General features: G+C 38.0%; 2 protein-coding genes across 2 annotated transcripts; both read left to right on the forward strand.

Moving 5' to 3' along the window:
- Positions 1-733: 733 nt before the first annotated feature.
- LOC101302573 (caffeic acid 3-O-methyltransferase-like) lies at positions 734-3681 on the forward strand. The gene is made up of 4 exons (XM_004304282.1): positions 734-1330; positions 1658-1994; positions 2132-2196; positions 3222-3681. The coding sequence occupies exons 1-4, from the start codon at positions 956-958 to the stop codon at positions 3519-3521; spliced, it is 1077 nt and encodes a 358-aa protein (XP_004304330.1). The 5' UTR covers positions 734-955; the 3' UTR covers positions 3522-3681.
- Positions 3682-12275: 8594 nt separating this feature from the next.
- Positions 12276-18596, forward strand: LOC101308313. Its single transcript, XM_004306123.1, has 9 exons — positions 12276-12368; positions 12601-12798; positions 12967-13089; positions 13604-13641; positions 13723-13891; positions 14245-17613; positions 17700-17768; positions 17901-18037; positions 18148-18596. Exons 1-9 carry the CDS (start codon positions 12288-12290, stop codon positions 18365-18367), a joined length of 4404 nt encoding a protein of 1467 aa, XP_004306171.1. The 5' UTR covers positions 12276-12287; the 3' UTR covers positions 18368-18596.
- The last annotated feature ends 3183 nt before the right edge of the window (positions 18597-21779 follow it).

Raw genomic sequence — 21779 nt, forward strand, 5'->3', positions numbered from 1 at the left:
AAGATATTTGAACTTTTAGTCAGTCACTGAGCTACAGACCTGAGACCTGCTCACCTGCACTTACATAATGAGCCAGAAAATATGAAGAGTACGAAAGATATATGCATGTCAGCAACCATTGTAGATACTAATCTTGTTTGGTCTACGTTTCCATGACAGTTTGGTTTACCAAATCCCAGATGCTTGATGTGGCAAATGAAGTCCCAGAAAATAGTCTGGAGGTTCAATGCAGCTTCATGAGTTGGTCGGCTTCCACATTGAAATCAAGATCATCTGGTTGCAATTACAGCCTTTAAATAAAATCTGGCTCCCAAGTCTTTCTGTACACATTTAGGTTCAGAATTACTTGCATCTAATCTGGACATTAAACATTGGACAGAATGGAGACACTGGCTTTCAAAGGAGTAACATTTCACCTCTGGAGGGGTTCCAATTTATAGTCTTTTGCCCATGAAAGCAACATTCTTTGTACCTTTTTCTCCTTGATCAAAACTTCTATCCAGATTTTACAATCCTCTGAAATATTAGATAAAAGTGTGCAAGTAGTTCTAAAAAAAACATTAAAGTGTGCAAGTGACGAAGACTTGTAGATTTACTACGGTAACAGTATTCAATCGGAAAAGACAAAATTCCATTTACCTAGCTTTTCTTCTCTTATCTTCACTGTCTCCCCAATTTGAACTTAGCCAATCAGAGAAAATCTTTACTAATTTGTCAGGTCCTCATCACATGCACGTCAGAGAAGCCGACAACTCAAACACCGTGCGCCTTTCCTTCCAAACATATCGATCTCTGTAATCCACCATTTTTAATACTCAATTATTTTCGCGGCTATATATAAGCGTCCATGGAAGGCCAACCAAGCTAGAGACTAGAAAGGAAAAGGCTCAAGAACAAGAGCTAGCTAGAAACACTGCTCACAAATCTCAGGTCGATCGATCATCTCTATCTGATCATGGAAGACGCAAACAGAATCAAAGAGGCAAGCAACGAAGCAAGGATTGCCATACTGGAGCTTGCCAACATGATCAGCGTCCCTATGTCCCTAAACGCCGTCGTCCGTCTCAACGTCGCCGACGCCATCTGGCAAAAGGGTTCCAACACTCCCCTCTCTGCCTCTCAGATCCTCGAACGTGTTCTCCCCACCGGCAGTGGTGACGCCGAGAACCTCCAGCGCATCCTCCGCATGCTCACCAGCTACGGTGTGTTCTCCGAGCACTTCAACGCCGATGGCTCCGAGAGAAAGTTCTCTCTCACTGAGGTCGGGCAAACCCTAGTCACCAATCAAGATGGCCTCTCCTATGGGGACTATGTCCTCCAGCACCACCAGGTTATTATCAAATTTCTTAGCGGCTGTTATTCACACACTTGGTTTGTCACTATTTCAACGTAACGTTCTTGTCATTGTTTGAGTTCAATTATTTGATATATCAAGTATTCAAGTTTATCTCGATTTTCCTGCATTTCAATTTTCAGGTAGAGGATTAACCAAAATGGTGAATCTGATGTACTTATATATGTTAACTAATCCAAGTTGCCTATATATACAATTCTTTCATTATATTAAAGAAAATTACTTGATAGGATGAGAAATTGAGAATGTGAAAATTATATATCTTCAAACTTTCATGTTCATGGAGATGATGATTGTGAATAGGATGTGCTAATGGGGGCATGGCCGCTGGTGCACGAGGCGGTGATTGACCCCTCGGTGGAGCCGTTTGTGAAGGCAAACGGCGAGCCGGCGTACCAGTACTACGGGAAGAGGCCGGAGATGAACGGGTTGATGCAGAAGGCAATGTCGGGAGTATCTGTGCCGTTCATAAAGGCGGTATTAGACGGCTACGATGGTTTTCAGGGGGTGACGAGACTGGTGGATGTGGGTGGGAGTGCCGGAGATTGCCTGAAAATGATCATGGACAGATATCCTAATGTAAGGGAAGGCATTAACTTTGATCTACCTGAGGTAGTTGCCAAGGCCCCAACTATTGCCGGTGAGACTCATTTTTCATAAATTTTGGAGGGCTTGTTACACCTAATGGTCCAATACTAATAGTCTAATAGTGAACTGAAAGCTCAATTCAATATATGAGAATTGATTGAGAACACAAATATTGTTCTGTATTTGCAGGAGTGACTCATGTTGGTGGTGACATGTTCAAGTCTATTCCTAGTGCTGATGTTATCTTCATGAAGGTAAGTATACATTTTCAAAGTTGGGTTTGGTATGAAATTATTTTCTCCATTTTTTTTTAAATAGAAAGAAAACAAAAATCTGGGGAAAAGAAGATAGAAAACAAAGAACACCAAACCCATTTGCCAGAAGCTGTTTCCAATTTTTAATAAGTTGAACAGATAAGTACTAGCCAAGAAATTGTTAATTAGGTTGCAAGTATCTGATATTCTGATTGCCAAAGTGCCAAACCATCAATTGCTCTTATTGGGAGCCTCTTTTTTCTACAAGTTATATCTAATTACTTGACTATTTCAGTGGGTGACTAAATGGCTCACATACCACAACCACTGAATGTTCAAAAGGAAATGTCAAATTCGGTGTACCTTGAATCATCCTTGTTCAAAAGAAAAATTCCCTACCATCGACATCTCTATTATTAGAAAGCGAAGCACCCTCTTTGGTATTATGGTGAAATTTTTTTTATGAACTACCTATATTACCCACGAAAGAGGAGTTTTGACATAAAAAAAAATCAAGGATAGTTAATACCGTAAAATGACAACAAAATAAAGCAATTTCAAAATATAAAAGCAGAAAAAAAAAAGAAAAAAAAAGAAGAAAAACGTGGAGTAGTTTTTGTTGAATGCCAACTGCATTACAACTGCATTAGCTTTGCAATTAAAATCTGAAAACTACAAAACAAAAGGATAAAAGCTAGCTAACGCGTGTGTTCCTAGTAACAATAGAATTGAAAGTAACTTTGTCAAAGTGATGTCGTATTTAAAAATGTGTTTATTAAACAATCTCAAAGAGCGCTAAAACATAATTTTCATTTGTTACCTTACATTTCACTTTAGTGTTAATTTGCTACCCTAAATTTTATTTTAACTAATTTGATGCAACTCGTTTGTCAATCTATGCTTTCTAAGATTAACCGATATGCTCCCTGAAAACCATGATCGATGATTCGGTGATGTTTGAGGAGGAACTAACTCTTTATACGTATTCTGAACTGCTTTGATTAATCTGTTCTATTGCTTGGCAGTGGATTTTATCAACATGGACAGATTGCGAGTGCAAGCTGATACTGGAGAACTGTTACAAGGCACTTCCTGCAGGAGGAAAACTGATCGCTTGTGAGCCGGTGGTTCCGAGAAAATCAGATGACAGCCATAGAACTCGTGCTCTTTTAGAGAATGACATATTCGTGATGACTATATATCGCACCAAGGGCAAGAACAGGACCGAAGAAGAACTCCGGCAGCTCGGTCACTCCGCCGGCTTCTCTCATTTCCGACCAATCTATATTGATTACTTTTATACCGTCTTAGAATTCCAAAAGTGAGTTTTGATTGCTATTTAGTCATATAATAACAATGTCAGATTTCGGTCATGACGAACACATAATAATATTTTGAGTCTTACGTTTAAGAGGGTAAACCAATTGAAACTGTCAGACAACTTATAATGGTTATGAATCATAGCCTTGTTGAGTTATATATGCAACACAAATGGCCCTTCAAAATGGTTACGGATCTGATACTGTATATGAACTTTGATTTGCATGCATGTAGTTGGGAGATAGCTCATGATTGAGTAACCAAAGATAATACTCAATGAAATGGCAAACTTAAGAGACTAGTGAAAACCAACTTAATCCATTCAGTCCTAGAGCATCGTTATTTCCATCTATGTATTTGTCTGCTGAAAAATAGTCGATTCTTCCATCAGCTGAGTTATAGATGCAAATCACATAATCACCGGTGCTGTTTCTCGCATGATATATGCAATCTCCACCTCTGAGTCCACTGAAATCCTTGTCGTTCAATACCGCTCACATTGAATTGGTTAGCTAACTTAGCTTTGATGATGGAATCGAGATCTGTCTGCCAGGGCGTGGGAAACTAAATGGATTTATAAAGATTGTCTGGTTTTCAAGAGCAGTCTCAGTCAATTCAGGTTCGGGAAAATGGAGCATCTGGATTCTGCAAACGATTGGAGGAATGTTTATCACTACCAAAATCACCTTTGGAAGATGTCATGAAGAAAGGATCAGTCTAAAGTCCATACAGGTTCTTGTGTCGTATAATTAAACTTCCGATTTCAAATTGCTTGCCATTTCAGATCTGACTTTTGACTAGAAAAAACCTCTAGGGGATCAAAAACAACTAGATATTTAGCACCACAGCTCCCAGTAGCGAATGCGTACAACCTCCCATCCTTATCGAATTGAAGTTCGTCAAAACGAATATCATATTTAGGGTCTGAATATTGGTAAGTCCATGATTTATCACCTGGCCTGCAAAATGCCAACTTGTGTTTGTAATATTGTTGCTACAATGCAATCAGAAGATCTCGGGTTTGAGGAGGCCGCAGATATCATTTGTACTTCTGAGGAGGGTCGCAGCATAATCCGAGAACCTGTTATTGGGTTCAATAAGTAGTTGATGCTCCATCCATACGCACTAGGTGACTTTCCAAATTTATGTTCGCTCATTTAACATTATACTATTTTTCGTCGCACGGTTTTACTGTTCAAAATACTGTTCAGAGAACTGTTCCTAAGGAACAGTGCGCTACCAATTCTGTCCCCGTTGTGGAGCTCCGTAATTACGCTTCTGGCCTCTGTTCCAGCCCTCTTCATCCCCGCGCCTATTTTTCTCTCTGGCCACCTCTTAGAGATCGATCGAACCACCTCTTCATCTCTGCGCCTCATTTTTTCTCCATGTGCCTCAAAATTTCGCTGTGATCGAACCAGCTCTCCCATCCCAGTCTGTTGAAAGTAGTCCAATTGTGATCTCAAGATTTCTTCTCATCTCTGTGCCTCACTTTTCCTCTCTCACCCGATCTGTTTTAAATCACCCAAAGGCTTATGAGATAGTGAGTTGTACAGTTTAAATCTCCGAATTGATTTCTGTCTTGCATGGGTCTAGGTTCATATTGCGTGGCTGCTTGCCTTCGTCTTCTCATTCTGCTTCTTTGATCTCTCGCTATGTTCGTCTTAGTCTTGGTTTTGGAACGACGGGTCATTGATTTCTGGCTATCTAATTCAGTAATCAGTTCTTGCGAGAGGAACAATCTTTGCTTTTGCTTTTGATATGCGAATTTGGATTTTATCATTGTGGCCTCGGTTTTTTTTGTTGGGTCTCATGTCTACCTTTATCGATTGAGTGATTAATTCTTTGATTTTGGTTTTTACTTCTTCATTAGTTCCAATAGAAGCAAGAATCAGTTGCTTTTAATCTTCGCTGCCCTCAACGTTGTTTTCTGCAATGCTAATATGATTTATTGTTTTCTATTCTAAATTGTTGCCTTCAATATGATTGTGGTTTTTTGCTTCTGAAATTTAGTTGGTTGCATCCATGATTTGTTTTAGTTCATTTGTAAAGATGGAGGCTAATATAACGTTTTGGTGATGCAGGCATTCATGATTCTGGTAAAGGAAGAAGAAAGAGAATTGTTCAAACTTTCTGGGTTACTCAGGTATATATATTTTTTTAGAAGGGACATGAAAGTATAGTTCATGGACTTCTTACTTGACTGTGTTTTCGACAACATATATGTATTGTCATTTGTCTGTCTTCATTCCAAGCCTGGTGACTTTAAATTAGTTGATGTTTTGCATTCCAAATTTGATAGCATAAAATGACAATTTTGGCCAGCTTCTCAATTCAAATTAGTGTGGTGAAATTAGTGTCTTAAATCAATGAATGTGAATGCATATTGAAGCTTCAAGTACCAAGCGGTTTAAGTCCAATTTTGCTTCAGGTGTATAGTCCTAGCCAAAAATGCATGAGTTGGTAACTGTAATCGAGTTTGTGCATATGTGCAATATGAACAGTGCACATGGAATTCAATCTTTTGAGGTTTTGGGTGATAATGTGTAAACATGTGAAATTAGTCTTACAAATGATTTCTTTAAAAAACAAAACCAAAGTCAATCCCCTCATATACATGCTCAATTTAAATGTTTTATGTTTTTACTTAGGCCCCTCATATGCATACTCACTTTAAAGAATTATATGCTATTGTGTCAAGGTTTGTACAAGTTAAGGGATTTTAGTATAGCATAAGTTATTTTTGAGGTAATAATACAGAAGTTGGAGTTTCATTTGTGAAAAGTGGAACTAGTTTATTGTACTTAATGGAACCTCAAAGTGGATACTACTCTCTTACTATCTGTATCAATATTACTAAGTAGCATATTTGTTTACATATGGTTGTATGAATGATAAGGTAGTTATGAGTTCTTATGTGAAGCTCTGTAAAATACTAAAATATCTGCTCCATGAGATATATTCATCAATAAACTCATTGTTGAAATGCAATACTTCATTGTTGACTGAAAAAAAAAAATGCAGTACTTCATTGTATTGTGTGATATGTATTTGCAACTTAAGTCATTTCGTCTTGCATTTGTTACACCATAATTTATTTTTTCTCTTATTGGAACTTACTTGAAGAGATGATTTTTTGGTTTCAGATTTGGCATTACATTGTTTCAATTGAGCCTTGTATTTGGTATTTTTTACAATCACAGTCAACCTCAGCAACAGAGGACTTGAAAGCTCTGAAGAGCTATTGTAAAACTTCAGCAGCACAGAACTTGAAAGTTCTGAAGAACTATTGTAAAACTGTTGAATGAGATTGAAAATGTAATATGTATTTGTTAGGACTAACTATTGTTGCAACCAATATACAAATCAAAGTGTTGGTTGGCAGGTCATTTCCTTGAAAAATGTAAATATAGAAGCCTAACTATCACATGGTTGTTTAGAACTTTGATTATGGAAATTTTTGAATATACGACGAGCTCTGAATAAGAGTAAGGAATCCAAGTAATGAAATGAATCTGAAAACCGAGTCGCAAACAAAAGACCGTAGCAGCGCGCGGGGACTCTTGCTAGTTATCAAACATCCATCAATACACCCTAGGAACATCATATTATACGAAGGATATGCAGTTGCTTTTGGAAACTTTGTTACGCAGAAGCGGCCGACGGGCCTCGAAGGTCTCACACACACGAGTCTAGAAATGTCGATATTATTCTTAGTTTAGCCACCCGGATGAGAAACAAGTATGGGGTTTTAATACAAAAGGCATTGTCATTAGTGTGTGTGGTACCATTCCTTATAACCTAAGAATAACTCTTCACGTTTCTGATGTGGGATTCCAAAGGGGTCTAATCTAAGCCACACTTTTTTCCAACAAACTTAAACAATGTCTTCACTTGGACTATACAGATTACATTGTGTAGTTGCCGAGTCCACAAGCCAAACCAGTCATGGAAAAAGGGTTGCTCGTTGACACCATTTTGACGATGCTCATCTCCATGATGTACACACAGCAGAGAACTTTAGTGAATAAATGAGTGATAACCGCTTCAGCAACATCTCAATCAAGTCATCAGGAAGATGCTCAAACCACCTATTCGAGACCGAGACTACTCCATGATGGGCACTTTCACCATCTCCTAACAAACAGCAAAAAACTTTATTTTTACTGTATCATATCCAAAACTTGTTGCCTTAATTCTACCATTAGCTCTGCTGCAACTGATACCCATTGTCGATCTTCTAAAGTTATACTCTTGATTGATGGGCCTGAAAAAAAAAAAAAAGAAGTTAATCTGAAGTTGATCATAGTAACAAGAATAAAAGATAAATTAAAGTTAGTTTATTTATGCTTGCAAACGTCTCATAATCTACCATATGATATTCAACAAAAGTTTAACGATTAATTGAACTCTTCATATTGAGCAACTAGCTTAACAAACAGAATTGCGTACAACAATCATGTTAAAGATGGAGATCGAATATTGATCATATTAACGTACTACAACTTACATTCAACTTATCTTATAGAAATCGAGTCAAAACAAACTTATCTTATGGAATTGCCTACAACAACAAAACTAGAACAATTAGTTCTTACTTCTTAGGGTTTGGAGTTTTAGTTATGAGATCAAGACCTATGAGAAAAGAAAACATGAAACAACCCACCTAAAAATATGAACTAACCCAAGTCCAGAAACAACCTCTCAGAAATTCAAGAAACGCAGCAAACCCAATGAAAATGGCAGGTAGACTAACTCTTGTTCAATTAGAAATTCAAGAAACGCAGCAAAACCCAATGAAAATGGCAGGTAGACTAACTCTTATTCAATCTGTTACTTCTGCTATCCCTAATTATGCATGCAAATCGCAAAATTTCCTGTGAGCCTCTGTGACAGACTTGATAAATTGAATAGGGATTTTCTCTAGGGTGATGCTGATGATAAGAAAAAAGTTCATTTGGTGAAAGCACCTTGGAGGTTTGGGAATCAAAAAGTCTGTTGATATGAACCAAGCTATGCTAGCCAAGATTAGTTAGAGAATGTTTGAAAATGACAAAGGTTTATGGGCCACCATGTTATCTGAAAAGTATCTCAAAAATAGGGGTTTGTCTCCCATATCATATGGTATGACATGCCTATTGCAAATATGTCAAATTGTATGACACATAAGGACTTTTGAAGGGGCAAATAATCATTACATAGTCATTTAGTTGATTCTTTAATCAATGATAGCCACACATTTTGTGAGGCATGCTATACCATATGATATACTAGAATTTTGCCAAAAATAGTAGTGTCGACTTTGATGATAAATATATGCCTTCCTCTGACTGTTCTAGTACCTGGAGAACCATCATTCATGGAGCTAAGCTTATTAGCAAGAATTTAAAATGGCGTGTGGGTGATGATATGTCCATCAAGTTTTGGTATGATAATTGGTTACTTCCTGAGGCTCACATTAACCATGCTCTTCCTTCTGCAACTATTAATAGAAATGCTTATATATGTGATTTTTGGAATAATGAAGGCTGGAATATTCCTCTTCTAATGGCTTCTGTTTATGTGGATGTTGTTAATCAAGTTATTAATGTTCCTACCGGTTTTGAGAACTCTGGCAGTGATACTATGATATGGGGAGCTACCGCTAATGGTTGTTTTTCAGTTAAGTTTGCTTACAATTCTCTCTTTGATTTCTCTAATCCCCATGGTTCGCAATGGAAGTTGATTTGGAAACTTGACATTCCTCCTAAGCTTAAAACCTTTCTATGGACATAAAAAGTTGCTGACTAACATTCTTCTTGCCCTTTATGTCACTCTTCTGATGAAACTCTTTTGCATCTTGTGAGTAGTGGCGGAGTCAGGATTTACATCTTGGGGGGTCTAGACGTAAAAGGTAAAATAATTTTTTGTTAATAAGTAAAAATTAATTAAAAGCATCGACAATAAATTCGGTCATGAAACACTATATTAGAATGTTCTATTCATTTTTCTTTTAACTAACTACTTGTTAAGTGCACACGTTGTTAATTATGATTTTTTTTTTCATATACAAATATAGCCGTGGTAAATTGATAAGTGTAACAAGTTCAATAAAAAATACATGAATAAGATTCAAAAGATCAGATTATGCCTTTAAATTGCAGGAAGAGAAGTGCTGAAAAATCATGGTAGAGGCTGCTCTGAGCTTCAACCATAAAGAGCTATTTCTTCGGTACCTAATAGCTTCTTTATAAAACTCTAATAGTAATATCTTATTTTGACTTTTGTTAAAAAAAAAAAAAACCTAATTTGTTATTTGTTTTACATATATTCTTATTACTATAATACTTTCTTTCTGTACATCAAAATAGAACATCACGTGGGTTTGTAATGGGGAGGGTGGTCTGTTATGTAAATGGAAGGTACTTAGTGGGTAGTTTATGAAAAACTGCATGGAGATCAGTGTGTCAGTTAGAACCCTGACAGGGGTCCGGACCCCGTCAGGCCGTGACACAGCTCCGCCCCTGTTTGTGAGAGATTGTCGTAGAGCTGCTCAAGTTTGGAGAGCCTTTCATAAGCCTGGTACAATCTCCAACTCTTTCTATCTGGATTGGAAGCCGGATTTCAGGTCCAAATAAAGTGAGGAAGAGAAGCTTTGGTACCAAGAAAAGTCTGGCATTCATAGTCTCCTCCATGAGGTATTGTTGTACGTAGGTGAGGATGTTGTGGACGAGGAGCTGTTGGTGATCACTTTGGTTACGAATAAGTTAGATTTCGATCTAACATGTCTGGTTCTTGGTTACTTTGGTTTTCATGCTAGGGTTTCCAACATTGAAATTGTTTAGGTTATGTTATTTGGTACGGTTCATTCTTTTTTTTTCATACTCTTTGATGACGAATCATGTTTATGTTGGTTTCTATTTTTTTAATTAATATATAGAATGACGCCTTTTTCTATAAATAAAATCAAAATAAAAGTGGACACAGCAATATTGAACTACAGAAATTTGCAACTTGTTTCGCATTCTTGGACGTAAAACCCAAGTGTTAATCCCTAACTCTATATCTTATATATATACGCTTAGGAAATGTTGTTGACTCATTTAGTCGCAGGGAAAGTGATCTACGACTTCTATGATGCACTTAGATTTTATGTTGTTCATTGTCAAATAAGAAAGTTTAAACTAGCTATAGGAGGACAAGAAAGTTCCCGCCAGAAAATAGTCATTTCTCAAACATTCGATCTCAAAGTCCTCACATCCTTATTTGTTCTCGTTCAATTTCGGTGAAGCACTCACAATAGAATATGGTTGCTTGAAACGGTACCTTCAAGTCTTCAACTACATCACCAAACTTTTATTCCCTGGGCCGCTATTGAGTAAGAGTTCCGATATATCGAGTCTAAGGCAACCGATTTGGATTTTTGGCGTTAAAACTCAATCAAGTGTTAAGTCCCAAAGTCATAACATCCTTTATAAGTGTTGTGTCATAACTCATTTGGCGCAAGAAGAGTGATATTTGGTTTGTACTACGCACTTAGATATTTGATTTTGTTTAATTCACTGTCAAGTAAGAAAGTGTAAACTATTGTTAGGATGGCAAGAGTTCCCTCCCAAAAATATGCACGTAGTCATTTCTTGCAACATTCAATCTCAAAATCCTCACAATTGTATCCATTCTAATCCAGTTACGGTTGAGGATAACTAAACATTGATCAACTCACAATAACATAACTAGAAAGTATTAGTCATTCTAGAAAATGACTAATTAAATGATGACTTCAACTACATCTACATGCATGAAGGTAACACCCCACCACTAAATTACATCCATCTTCTTTGCCACCAATCATGAAACGTTCAACACACAAAATCCTAGAATATGACATATAAACTAAGTAATAAATCATTACTCGTAAGGTACGTTGTTATTTTGTTCATTATTAAATTCTAAGGATCATCTCTTAAGAATCATCTCTTAAACATAGTAAATGATTTGACCGCGTTAGTAGTAACCCCAACTAAAACAACTTGATTAGTTGGCATTTCGCAGAAATTTCCACCCAACAACTTACTATACGATGAACATAAATGTTTGATCGATCTAAATGCACTCAGAATCTCACGAATTGAAACCTCCACCAATCCCAAATCCGTCCAAAAAAGAACGAAGCTTACAAAGAGGATCCGGATTTTTGTCCTATATATTATCCCACAGCACCCGAAGCATTGTTCGCAAGGTAGGCCCCACTACACAAAAAAGCCACAAAATCTGGGAAAAAATAATACACACAATCTAAGACGACGTCGACGGCGTCGATGCTAATAGAAGAAATAAAATAAATTAATCAACTTCAAACATTCCCTCCCTGACCCCACCGTTTCCTTATTTAATCATTTTCCCGACTGCGACCCTTAGATCCTCCCTCTTAATTACCGAACCCAATCGATCCCCGCCACGTGGCGAACTCTGACTCATCATCCCACGTGTCGCGTAACAAGACACGGGTGCTTGGGGCTTACCGTGCGCCGCTGTGCATACGTACACTGAAGAGAGTAGCAGTAGTTTCAGGTAGAGAAGGCGATGCCGAAACGGCAATAAAGAAACGCCAAAAAAAGTAGAGGAGGGGTTTTATTATTATCATCTCCACCCTCTCTCTCTCTCCGCAACAATGACCACCTATCTAACCTCCTCTCTCTCTCTCTGTTTGGTAATGGCGGTTGTGAAGGCGACGTGGCATTGTTGAAGACGATGGGCTGCTGAGCTCGATTCTCAGCGAGAGGAGGAAGACGAAGATGTTCAGGATTCACAGGAATAGGCCGGCCAAGTCCGGCGAGAGAATCGATTTCAAGTTCTCACAGTTCAAGGCCGTTCAGGTATCACTGATATCGTATCTCTCTTTGAGTTTTTTCTTTGATTATTTGAGGTTTTGAGAGTGAGGATCAGTAATGGAGGTAGAAGATTGTGTTCTGTGTGTGAAATTTGTGATGATTCGTAATTTGGATGTGTTTTTCAGTTTTTGATAATTTTTTTTATGGAAATGTGTGTGAGATGAGGAATTTTGGTTTGGTTAGTGATGGTGATGTGTGTGTGTGGTTATGGTTGTAGGTGCCGAGAGGATGGGACAAGCTGTTTGTGTCTATTGTGTCTGTGGAAACTGGGAAGCCGATTGCGAAGTCGAGCAAGGCTGTGGTGCGTAATGGGAGCTGTCAGTGGAGTGAGGCGCTTTCGGAGTCTATATGGATTTCGCAGGATGATAATTCCAAGGAGATGGAAGATTGTTTCTTCAAGCTGGTGGTTGCCATGGTATACTACTTGTCAGTGTCCATGATTTTGATTGAAATGTGCTAATGAATGTGTGGAGTACAATTTAGCTTTGTCGTTTTCGTTGATTCGATGAAGGCTCTTGAATAACTTATGTTTTTGTTGTTGTGAATTCTAACAGTAGTGTCTTGAATGACTTTTTGCTCATAGGGATCGGCTCGATCTGGAATCCTTGGAGAGGCTACAGTCAATATGTCAGATTATATAACTTCAAGTTCTACTGCCCCAGTTTCTCTTCCATTGAAAAAGTGCAACTATGGGACAGTGTTACAGGTTTGATTCTTGCACATTTATGCATGTATTGTGTGTAGATGTTTGACATGTTGCACCACAATCAGTCCCTTTTCTCTCCCTGAGATATTTAAAGCTACATGTTGAATCAAAAGATTTTGCTATGATTAACAGCATTTGCAGTGTGCTGATTGAATGTAGTAGAGTATTATGTATCTCTGAGGATTATACTTCTGTGATGCCTTTAAAGTCTGATGTTTATTTTCTTAAAAAGATGGGTCATTGTTGATGTTCTAAATCGTGGAACTTGATGTATTCTAGTGAAAAACACTGTTAACTTTGATCCTTTCCAAGTATTTTGAAGTTACTGGCATAGCCAGCAGTTTATATTAATGTGAAGTCAATCCAGGATGGTATGGTTCATGTGAGCAGTTATCTTACGTATTTATGTGGAAACATGAATGATGTTGGTTGTCCTTCACTCCACTTATTCCACTAGAAGGAAATATTGGAGTAGTCTTCTAAGCAGTTCTGATCTTGTGCTTCTGCTTTTCAGGTGAAAATTAACTGCCTAAAGCCAAGAGCAAGGGTCAGGTTAGTGATAAAATATTGCTTGTATTAGATTCTAAAATGAGTGTTGTATTTGATTGTGAAGATTCTCTGCACACTTTTCAGGGATGTAGATTCAAAAGAAACTAGCAGTTTTTTGGAAGAACAAAATGCAAGTGGTAATTTTGTTGACGGCAAATCAGATGGATCTGATAGTACATCTGGAAGGAGTCTCGGATCTTCCTCCACAAAAGATTTTGGCTTGACCTCAAATCCTGGAGAACCTGGAAGTAGGGTATGTTACTCTTTCCCTTAGTAAACACTATCTTTCCTTGATTCTGTGATTATGTATTTTCAGAACCTTGTCGCAACACAAACATTGACTGCTTCCTTGGCACCTTTCCTTGGTGTTGCATCAAATATAAAACGTGATCTAGAAATGAAGAGTTATCTGAAAATTAATATTTCATATATAGAAGGAGTCATTTATATTGTATCCATTCAACCTTCAAGTTTCTAGACCATTATTTTGACTTTTTTTTTTGGTCAAAACCATTATATTTTTAATTTTTACAAGTTGCATTATCCACATTCTGTTTAACAGTCTATCCTTGCTATGAAAATAAATACATTAATCACTTTTTGTAGGGAAGTAGTTTCTCTGCTGTAGGTTCACATTGCAGCTATGAATCAGTAGAGGGTTCTGTAAGAAGGGGCCCTGTTTCCCCAGAAAGCAACCTTAGTGGTGAAGGGAACCTCATGATTGGAAGACAAGATTCAACTGGCTCTCAAACTAATTCCATGCCTGGCAGTTTCCCAGCCATTCCTTATCCATCCAATCATTCATCATTTAACTCCAGGATCACAGGTTCAGGAAATCATTCCCAGAATTCTCGCAAAGATATTCCAGGATCACCTTTGAGAACCACTGGTTCTTCTAAAAACCTCCTGGAAACCGCAGAAGTTACTATTGAAGAGCTACATGCAGAAGCTAAGATGTGGGAGAGGAATGCACGGAAACTAATGCTTGATTTGGATATACTGAAGGCAGAATTCTCTGATCAGTCAAAAAAACAGGCAAATTTGAATATGGAGCTTTCAGCAGCGTATGCAGAACGTGATAGCTTGAAGAAAGAAGTTGAGCACTTAAAAGTGTCATTTGGGAGTTCAGCAATGAGACAAACAGGTAGCAAGGATTTACCTCAAGTTGGAGTTTCTCATATAGAGAAGGCATTACAAGATGAACTGAAGTTTCAAAAAGAATCCATTGCCAATCTGGACCTGCAGTTGAAGAGGAGCCAAGAATCGAATATTGAGCTGGTTTCCATTCTCCAGGAGCTGGAAGAGACAATTGAAGAACAAAAGATGGAGTTAGAGAATCTGTTAGAACTACAATCAAAATTTAGTGAAATGGAAAATTCAATCCAAATAACTGCAGAAGAGAACAGCAATCTAACGCGTCAGCTGCAAAAATTGCAGGAATCAGAGAACAAGCTACAAGATATGGTGCAACAGCTGGAACAGGCTCTTGATGAGAAAAACTGTGATGTAGAGAAGGGGTCAGGTCTGGAAAAACGAAGCCTTTCGGATATTGAGATGGAATACCGAAGTACAATATTTGATAAAGAAGAAGAGATTATTCAATTGAAAGAGAAGCTATCTGAGTCTCTGAAAGAAACGCATTCTGCAGACATGGGGTCCATTACCATGAATGGAGGCGAAACAGATTTGGTCAGACAGATTGAAGTCTTAAAAGAAAAGTTGCACGAGCTGGAGACAGATTGCAATGAGCTGACGCAGGAAAACCTTGAACTCTTATTCAAGCTTAAGGAAGCAAAGAACATTTCCGCAGGGGGACATGCACCTGTTGATCTTCCCACCACTGAGCTTTTGATGGATTTGTTTACCAGCTCTGAGTCCAAAGTCACTGAAAGGAAATCTTACATGAAAAATGCAGAGGAGAATTGCAACAAGATGGTGCTTGGGGAGATAACAAATAATCATGATCTTTCAGTTCAAGTGCTTGAGAGTTTAAAAATGGAGCTCGAAATTAAAGTCACAGATCTGGAGAAAGAATTGACTGAGAAAAGGACTGAGATAGCCAAACTGGAGGATAACTTGCTAACCAAAGAAGAAGAAACCGGGGTTCTAAGGCAGGTGCACAATGAATTAGAGGCTCAGTTTTCCGATCTACAAAGGGAAAAAGTCGAGCTAGAAGAACACATGGAAATTGTGCTAAGAGAAAGTGAGCTCACCACCAAGTGTTTGAATGATTTGCGAAATGATTTAGTGGTGCTTAGCAGCAGTGTGGATACACATGTTTCTACCAATAAGATACTTGAAAAGAAATCTTCAGAGCTTGAAGCTGATAAACATGAACTGGAACTTCACTTGTCTGAGCTTCAACAACAAAACACACAATTATCAGAACAAATTTCTGCTGTAGAAGTTCAGCTAAGATGTTTGACAGATGAAAAGGAGGCTAATCGATTAGAACTAGAGAATTCAAAATCTTATTCTCAGAGTCTCCAAGATGAGATCAGTACCTTAAAAGTTGAGATGGAATCTGATAAAGTTGAACTGAAGCAGAAATTAGTGGACTTGCAAAGTCAGTGGTCAGAAGCTCGAGAAGAATGTGAATTTCTGAAAAGGGAAAATCCAAAGTTACAAGCTAGTATCGAGACCCTCATTGAAGAGTGCAATTTGCTGCAGAAATCAAATGAGGAGCTGAGAACACAAAAGCTGGAGTTGCATGAGCAATCCACCCACTTGGAGGCAAGGTTGACTGAATCTCAGGAGCGCTTTGAAGATTGCTCGAGAAGAGTTGAAGTGTTGGAACAAGATTTATGTGTGATGATGGAAAGCATTGCCTCAAAAGAGAAAATCCTAAATTCAGAATTAGATGCACTTCGTGATGAATCCATCCAACATTGGGAGGAACTTATGTCGGAACAGAGCTTGTTGAATAAGATGTATTTGGAGAAGGAAATTGAAGCTGAGAACCTTCAGCAAGAGGTTGAACAACTCACCAAGCAACTCTCTGAGATTCATAAAGGAAGCGAAGAACTAGCTTCAGGTGCTTTGCAGGAAGCCTCCAGATTACGAGCTGAGAAGGTAGATCTTGAATGTGCTCTGCAAGAGGTTCAGTCTAGAGTGATACAGGCTGAGAATGAACTCAATATTATGAGAACAGAATATGAAGAGAAGCTACAAGGCCTGTCAGTTGATCTTACTGCTTCTAAACAGCTCCAGGAAACAATGATGGCTGACCATGAAAGGCTATTGAGGCTGTTGGAGAATTACAAGTCAAGTGAAGCAAAATTGAAGACTGCTGTGAACAATCTGGAACTAAAGCTTACAGTTTCTGATTATGAACAACAACAACTGGTGGAAGAATCTACCAATCTGAAGGTTCAACTGCAAAATTTAATTCATTGTCAGGATCAATTTTTGGCTGTTAAGAAGGAGCTTGATGTGACTAAGCTTGAGAAAGAGAAATTGGAATCTCTACTGGATGCTCAACTGGAGAAATTAACTCATTGTCAGGATCAAGTGTTGGCTATAAAGACTGAGCTTGAGGCGACCAAGCTTGAGAAAGAGAAATCAGAAGAGCTATTGGATTCCGTGTCTGAGGAATATGAATATCTGAAGGCAGAGAAGAATTCATTCCTCGAGAAGATTTCAACATTGGATATGGTCTTATCTGAATTGGAGGATTGCAAACATAATAAAGCTGTATTGGAGAGGAAAATTCTGCAGATGAAAGGTGATCTAATTGCGAAAGAGGCTTTATGTGCTCAAGATGCTGAGCTGAAGAATGAGCTCAACCAGTTCAGAAGAGCCAATGAGCAGTATCAGCAAAAACTACAGTTACTTGAGGAGGAGAAAGATGTGTGCCGAAGAAGATCTCAATCCCTTGAACAAGAATTGAAGCTAATTAGGGAAGAAAAACCGAACCAGAGGGATCTAAAGTCAAGAAGCAGTACTAAAGTTACTGAGGATAAGAAGCTCTCAAAAGTAAGTACTGTTTCGTTTTTATTTGCATGTTAACAGTTACTCAAGACTGAAACAATTTGTATTTCTGACATGCATTTATTTAACAGAGTGAAATGGTAAAGAATACCAGTCATCGTCGTGATAATAGAAGGAAGCCTCTAGTGAAGAATGATAAGGTACAGTGAATTACGAAAGATAAATAATTTTCTTGGAGCAAACAGTATTAAAGAGTGGTTAGACATCTTAAATATCGATGATCTTATGTATCTTTTCAAAACATCTGTGTTGATATTATGTTTCCCTTACAGGATGATAATGGAATTGACAGCCGTGATGGGAGTCCTCGTGATGTTACAGTAGACCATGGTTTGAAGATTAAGATGCTTGAGGATGAACTTGTTAAGGCAATGGAAGCAAATAACACTTATAAACTTCAACTTGATAGGTGAGTGTAAGAGGAACACGTTAAGCGCTCAAAGCATAAAATGAGAGTAGCATTTTCCTTCGTTCTTTAAATGAATCTTGACAGACATTAATATCTATTGTACCCCACAGGCTAGTACGACAAAACCATGCAGATGCTCATCAAAATTCAAAAGCCGAAGTAGTGGCAAAAGATAGATTTGAACGCTCGAAATCATCTCTAGAGACAGAACTGAAAGAGATTCGTGAGCGCTACTTGAGCATGAGCCTGAGATACGCAGAGGTAGAAGCTGAACGTGAGGAACTAGTGATGAAGCTCAAGCAATCCAAGAGTGGAAAAAAGTGGTTCTAAAGAATCTACTGATGCCATCCACCACTTGTTTCAAATGACTGAATGTCATTTTCGTGAGTCTACCTATCTCAGGTAGCTTTTAACACTTTGATCTTTGTATATCACAGTTTCCCGTCTTCTCATGTAAGTTGCTTAGTATAGCTTTTTAGAGGTGAATATGCTTAGTATAGCCACAGGTTGTAAAACTAGTTGTGCTAGCTAACAGTGTTGAAAATCAAAATAAAGAAGTAAAAAACAAATACATATATAAACAGAAAACTTTTTGATTTCATCTTTCATTGTAGATCTCAGTCCTGCTAACAAATATTTGCTTTACTTTGTGTAATAAAATAATGTAATCATATGATTGTAGACAGTTATGTCGTCATACTTCATATTGTTAGTCACAATTTCATATTCAAATCAAAGATGAGGAGAAGATAGTAGACTGGGATCTCTATTATATGCAGTTTATGTAGTGCGATGTGCTTTTGTTGAAGTCTTTTTCAACATTGTTTCAACATTGTAGTATCTCCTTGCTGTGTTTGGAACTTTTTTTAATGAATTTTTTTTTCTTTGTTCCGCTTGGAATTCCCTTGCAATATATCAATCTGAGTTAGTATAATGTTTGGTGCCTGATAATATTCCTCCTGCATTAAGAATATAGAACTATTACAGTATTACTGTCGTGAGATCACACATGTCAACAACTTCCCTTTTTTTTTCTCTCTTCAAAGGGTCATTCCTCGTTAATCATTCGGCCTTACTTTAGCTTTATTGCCTAACAATAGCATATTTGATACAAGTTACATAACACATTCCACTTTTCTACTTGAAAACTCACCTGGTGTTCGATGAGTAGGCCAAATTGAACTAAACTGGAGCCTATTGATGTACTTTTGTTGGAGTCTGATATGCTGCATTGTGTCATCCTTAGATTTTGAAGCCTTTTTAGTACTCTACTGGATTGAGAGGCCGGAACTGGGTTTGTGTTAACTGTTAAGTCCGAGAAAACTAGCATATATTTTCTGAAAGCCACCAAATTAAATCTTGTTTCAATATGAAGATCAACCAAATTGGATTTCATGCTTCATAATGGAAGAACCATGACTCATCGTTTCAAGTCTGAGTAACAGTGAGAGATGAAGTTTGCCAAGAAGAATATTAGGGATTGGAGTTTGCTTAATCATATCAACTGAATGAAGCAGAAAGTAACACTTTACATAAAATGGTGGCACCTGACTCACAAAGATTCAAACAGTAGTTGACCCCTTAAGCAAATAATACTTAAAGACCTACCAATAGAGAACCTTCTTTCACAAGGCATTACGCAATCAAATAGAAAGAGGATGAAGCTTTGTGTGCTTTATAGAATGGCTGGTGTCACTAAGAGAGCATGAGATCTCACTCAGACAAATAGTAAAGAAAATTGAAAAAAGAATTAACCTAACATCATATCTATGCAACAGAAGAATGAAGACATAAAAATTGCACGCAGAGGGTTGGATGCCATGTAAAAGATACTGAAGTATCAGTTTGTATGCATGACATGATTTGGTGACACCCAGCAAACTGAGTAGCATTTGCCCATGAGTGACTTGCTTGAATCTAATACTATCTTAGAGGTCTTGTTGAACTAAGCCTTTAGCTTTAGCCAAGGTTGTGAGAGAGGCAAGTTGGATTGGGATTAAGGTAGTGCAGAACTGTAATGGACGGGTGAGATTCACTCGAGATTAAACAGAGGTGTCACCCTCCTGATCCCAACAATTTGGCACTCGGCATTCACATGAACTCGTGCAGTACAATCCTATTGCATCACACTCAGAAAACCTCTTAATGCTCTCGTGCTGCATAGAACAACAACAAAAGCATAAAAATAGCATATGTCAAATTAGCATTATAAAATGTCTTACTTGTGTAGTGTACGTAGGTGTCGGGAAAAGAAAAATGAAAGCCAGAATGTGAGGATGGAGGTGGTGTCATCGATCAGTTTGGTGAGCAAGGTACGAAAATGCATATTCCAATGGCATATGCTTTGGAAGATGCTCAAATGCAACCTTCATTTCTTGCTTTTTCTCTTTACTTTCCTTTTGGTTTCCTTTACCCAACTGAAAAGTCACCTAGTCATCACACCCTTTTATAGCCCTCATGACCAAGCCAAAGAAAATCTTATAACAATCAATCCAACCCTCTGTGGTTGAACCCTCTTAATACCACTACTGCTGTGTTCCTCCCTTTCATGCTTTCGCTGGCCGGCCACCCCCACCATTAGTAGCTCCAGTGGCTCAATACTGGCGGGGGTGGCGGTTCTCTCTTTTTGGTTCGAGGACAATGTATATCATGGTGGTGCTCTTTTCCTTTCTGCTTAGTGAGTGTGTGTGTGAATCCTGCTTCATGTAACTCTGGAAGAAATGAAGAATAAAGATGGTTGATTAGTAGCTGAATGGTCTTCTTGAGGGCGGATTCTCTGACAGGGCAACTTCAATCCTTTGGCATTTTCACTTTCTGCAAGGAGCTAGTCTCTCTTTCGCTTCACTGTGAAATTGGTCTCTCCACCACGAAAGTATATTGTGACGGCGGGTTTAGTCAGACTATAGCTAGCACTGGAATGGCGTCGATCTCTTCCAGTTTTGTTGTTTAATTAGGTATGCAAACTATGTGTTTAGTCTCTGCTTCATATGTGTAGGCCTTTGGCCAGATCAATAATTAAGCTCAAGGTTTGATATATTCAAGCCTATGGCTAAGTGTGTGTTTTAGATTTGAATCAGTTGAATGCATTGCTGTACTACACAAAATCTTAAGATATCTCTAAGTTACTTAAAATAGTGCACCTTGTCAAAATAATACAGAAATCATTACCTAGAGTTAACAAGAAGTTGAGCAATATCCTCTATATAGAAGCAAGTCCACCAAACCGAAACCAAAACAAGCTAATATGAGTAGAGAAGCAGTGTTCATCACTGGCCAGATAATGTCAAAAGCATAGAAAACACCAACTCATATATGCAATTCCACACCTTCACCTCATAATGACATATCAGACTCATGAAATTATACAGTGGCACACATTTGGACGATCTTTCAAAAACCGGCATACATACCCCCAACCAATTGCAAATGGGAAACCAACGCAGACTGCTGCTCCTGCAACAGTAGTGTATGATTTGTCACAGTATCCAACGGTGAACAAACTCATAAGTGCCAAGTATACCGAGCGTTAAAGTTGGCAATAGGATCTCGGGCCGGTTTCAAAGCAGAACCAAATCTAATATTTGGTTTAGGCCCCGTTCAGGAATATTGGTCCCACGAGAATATATATACTGGTATGCTGATCCTTCGTTTTGGCTAGATAGATGATACCATTATAGCCAAAACGAAAAATGTGTTTTGATTGCAGTAACTTCGTTTTGGCTAGGAACAAAAATCATTAAAA

The sequence above is a fragment of the Fragaria vesca genome, linkage group LG6 (assembly GCF_000184155.1).
Source record: "Fragaria vesca subsp. vesca linkage group LG6, FraVesHawaii_1.0, whole genome shotgun sequence".
NCBI lineage: Eukaryota > Viridiplantae > Streptophyta > Magnoliopsida > Rosales > Rosaceae > Fragaria > Fragaria vesca.

Excerpts from the sequence above, each read along its gene's own strand:
- LOC101302573 (XM_004304282.1), top strand. The coding sequence starts at position 956 with ATGGAAGACGCAAACAGAATCAAAGAGGCAAGCAACGAAGCAAGGATT. Across the intron at positions 1,331-1,657 it reads ATGTCCTCCAGCACCACCAG|GATGTGCTAATGGGGGCATG; the intron begins GTTATTATCAAA and ends GATTGTGAATAG. Across the intron at positions 2,197-3,221 it reads CTGATGTTATCTTCATGAAG|TGGATTTTATCAACATGGAC; the intron begins GTAAGTATACAT and ends ATTGCTTGGCAG.
- LOC101308313 (XM_004306123.1), top strand. The coding sequence starts at position 12,288 with ATGTTCAGGATTCACAGGAATAGGCCGGCCAAGTCCGGCGAGAGAATC. Across the intron at positions 17,614-17,699 it reads AGGATAAGAAGCTCTCAAAA|AGTGAAATGGTAAAGAATAC; the intron begins GTAAGTACTGTT and ends TTTATTTAACAG. Across the intron at positions 17,769-17,900 it reads CTCTAGTGAAGAATGATAAG|GATGATAATGGAATTGACAG; the intron begins GTACAGTGAATT and ends TTTCCCTTACAG.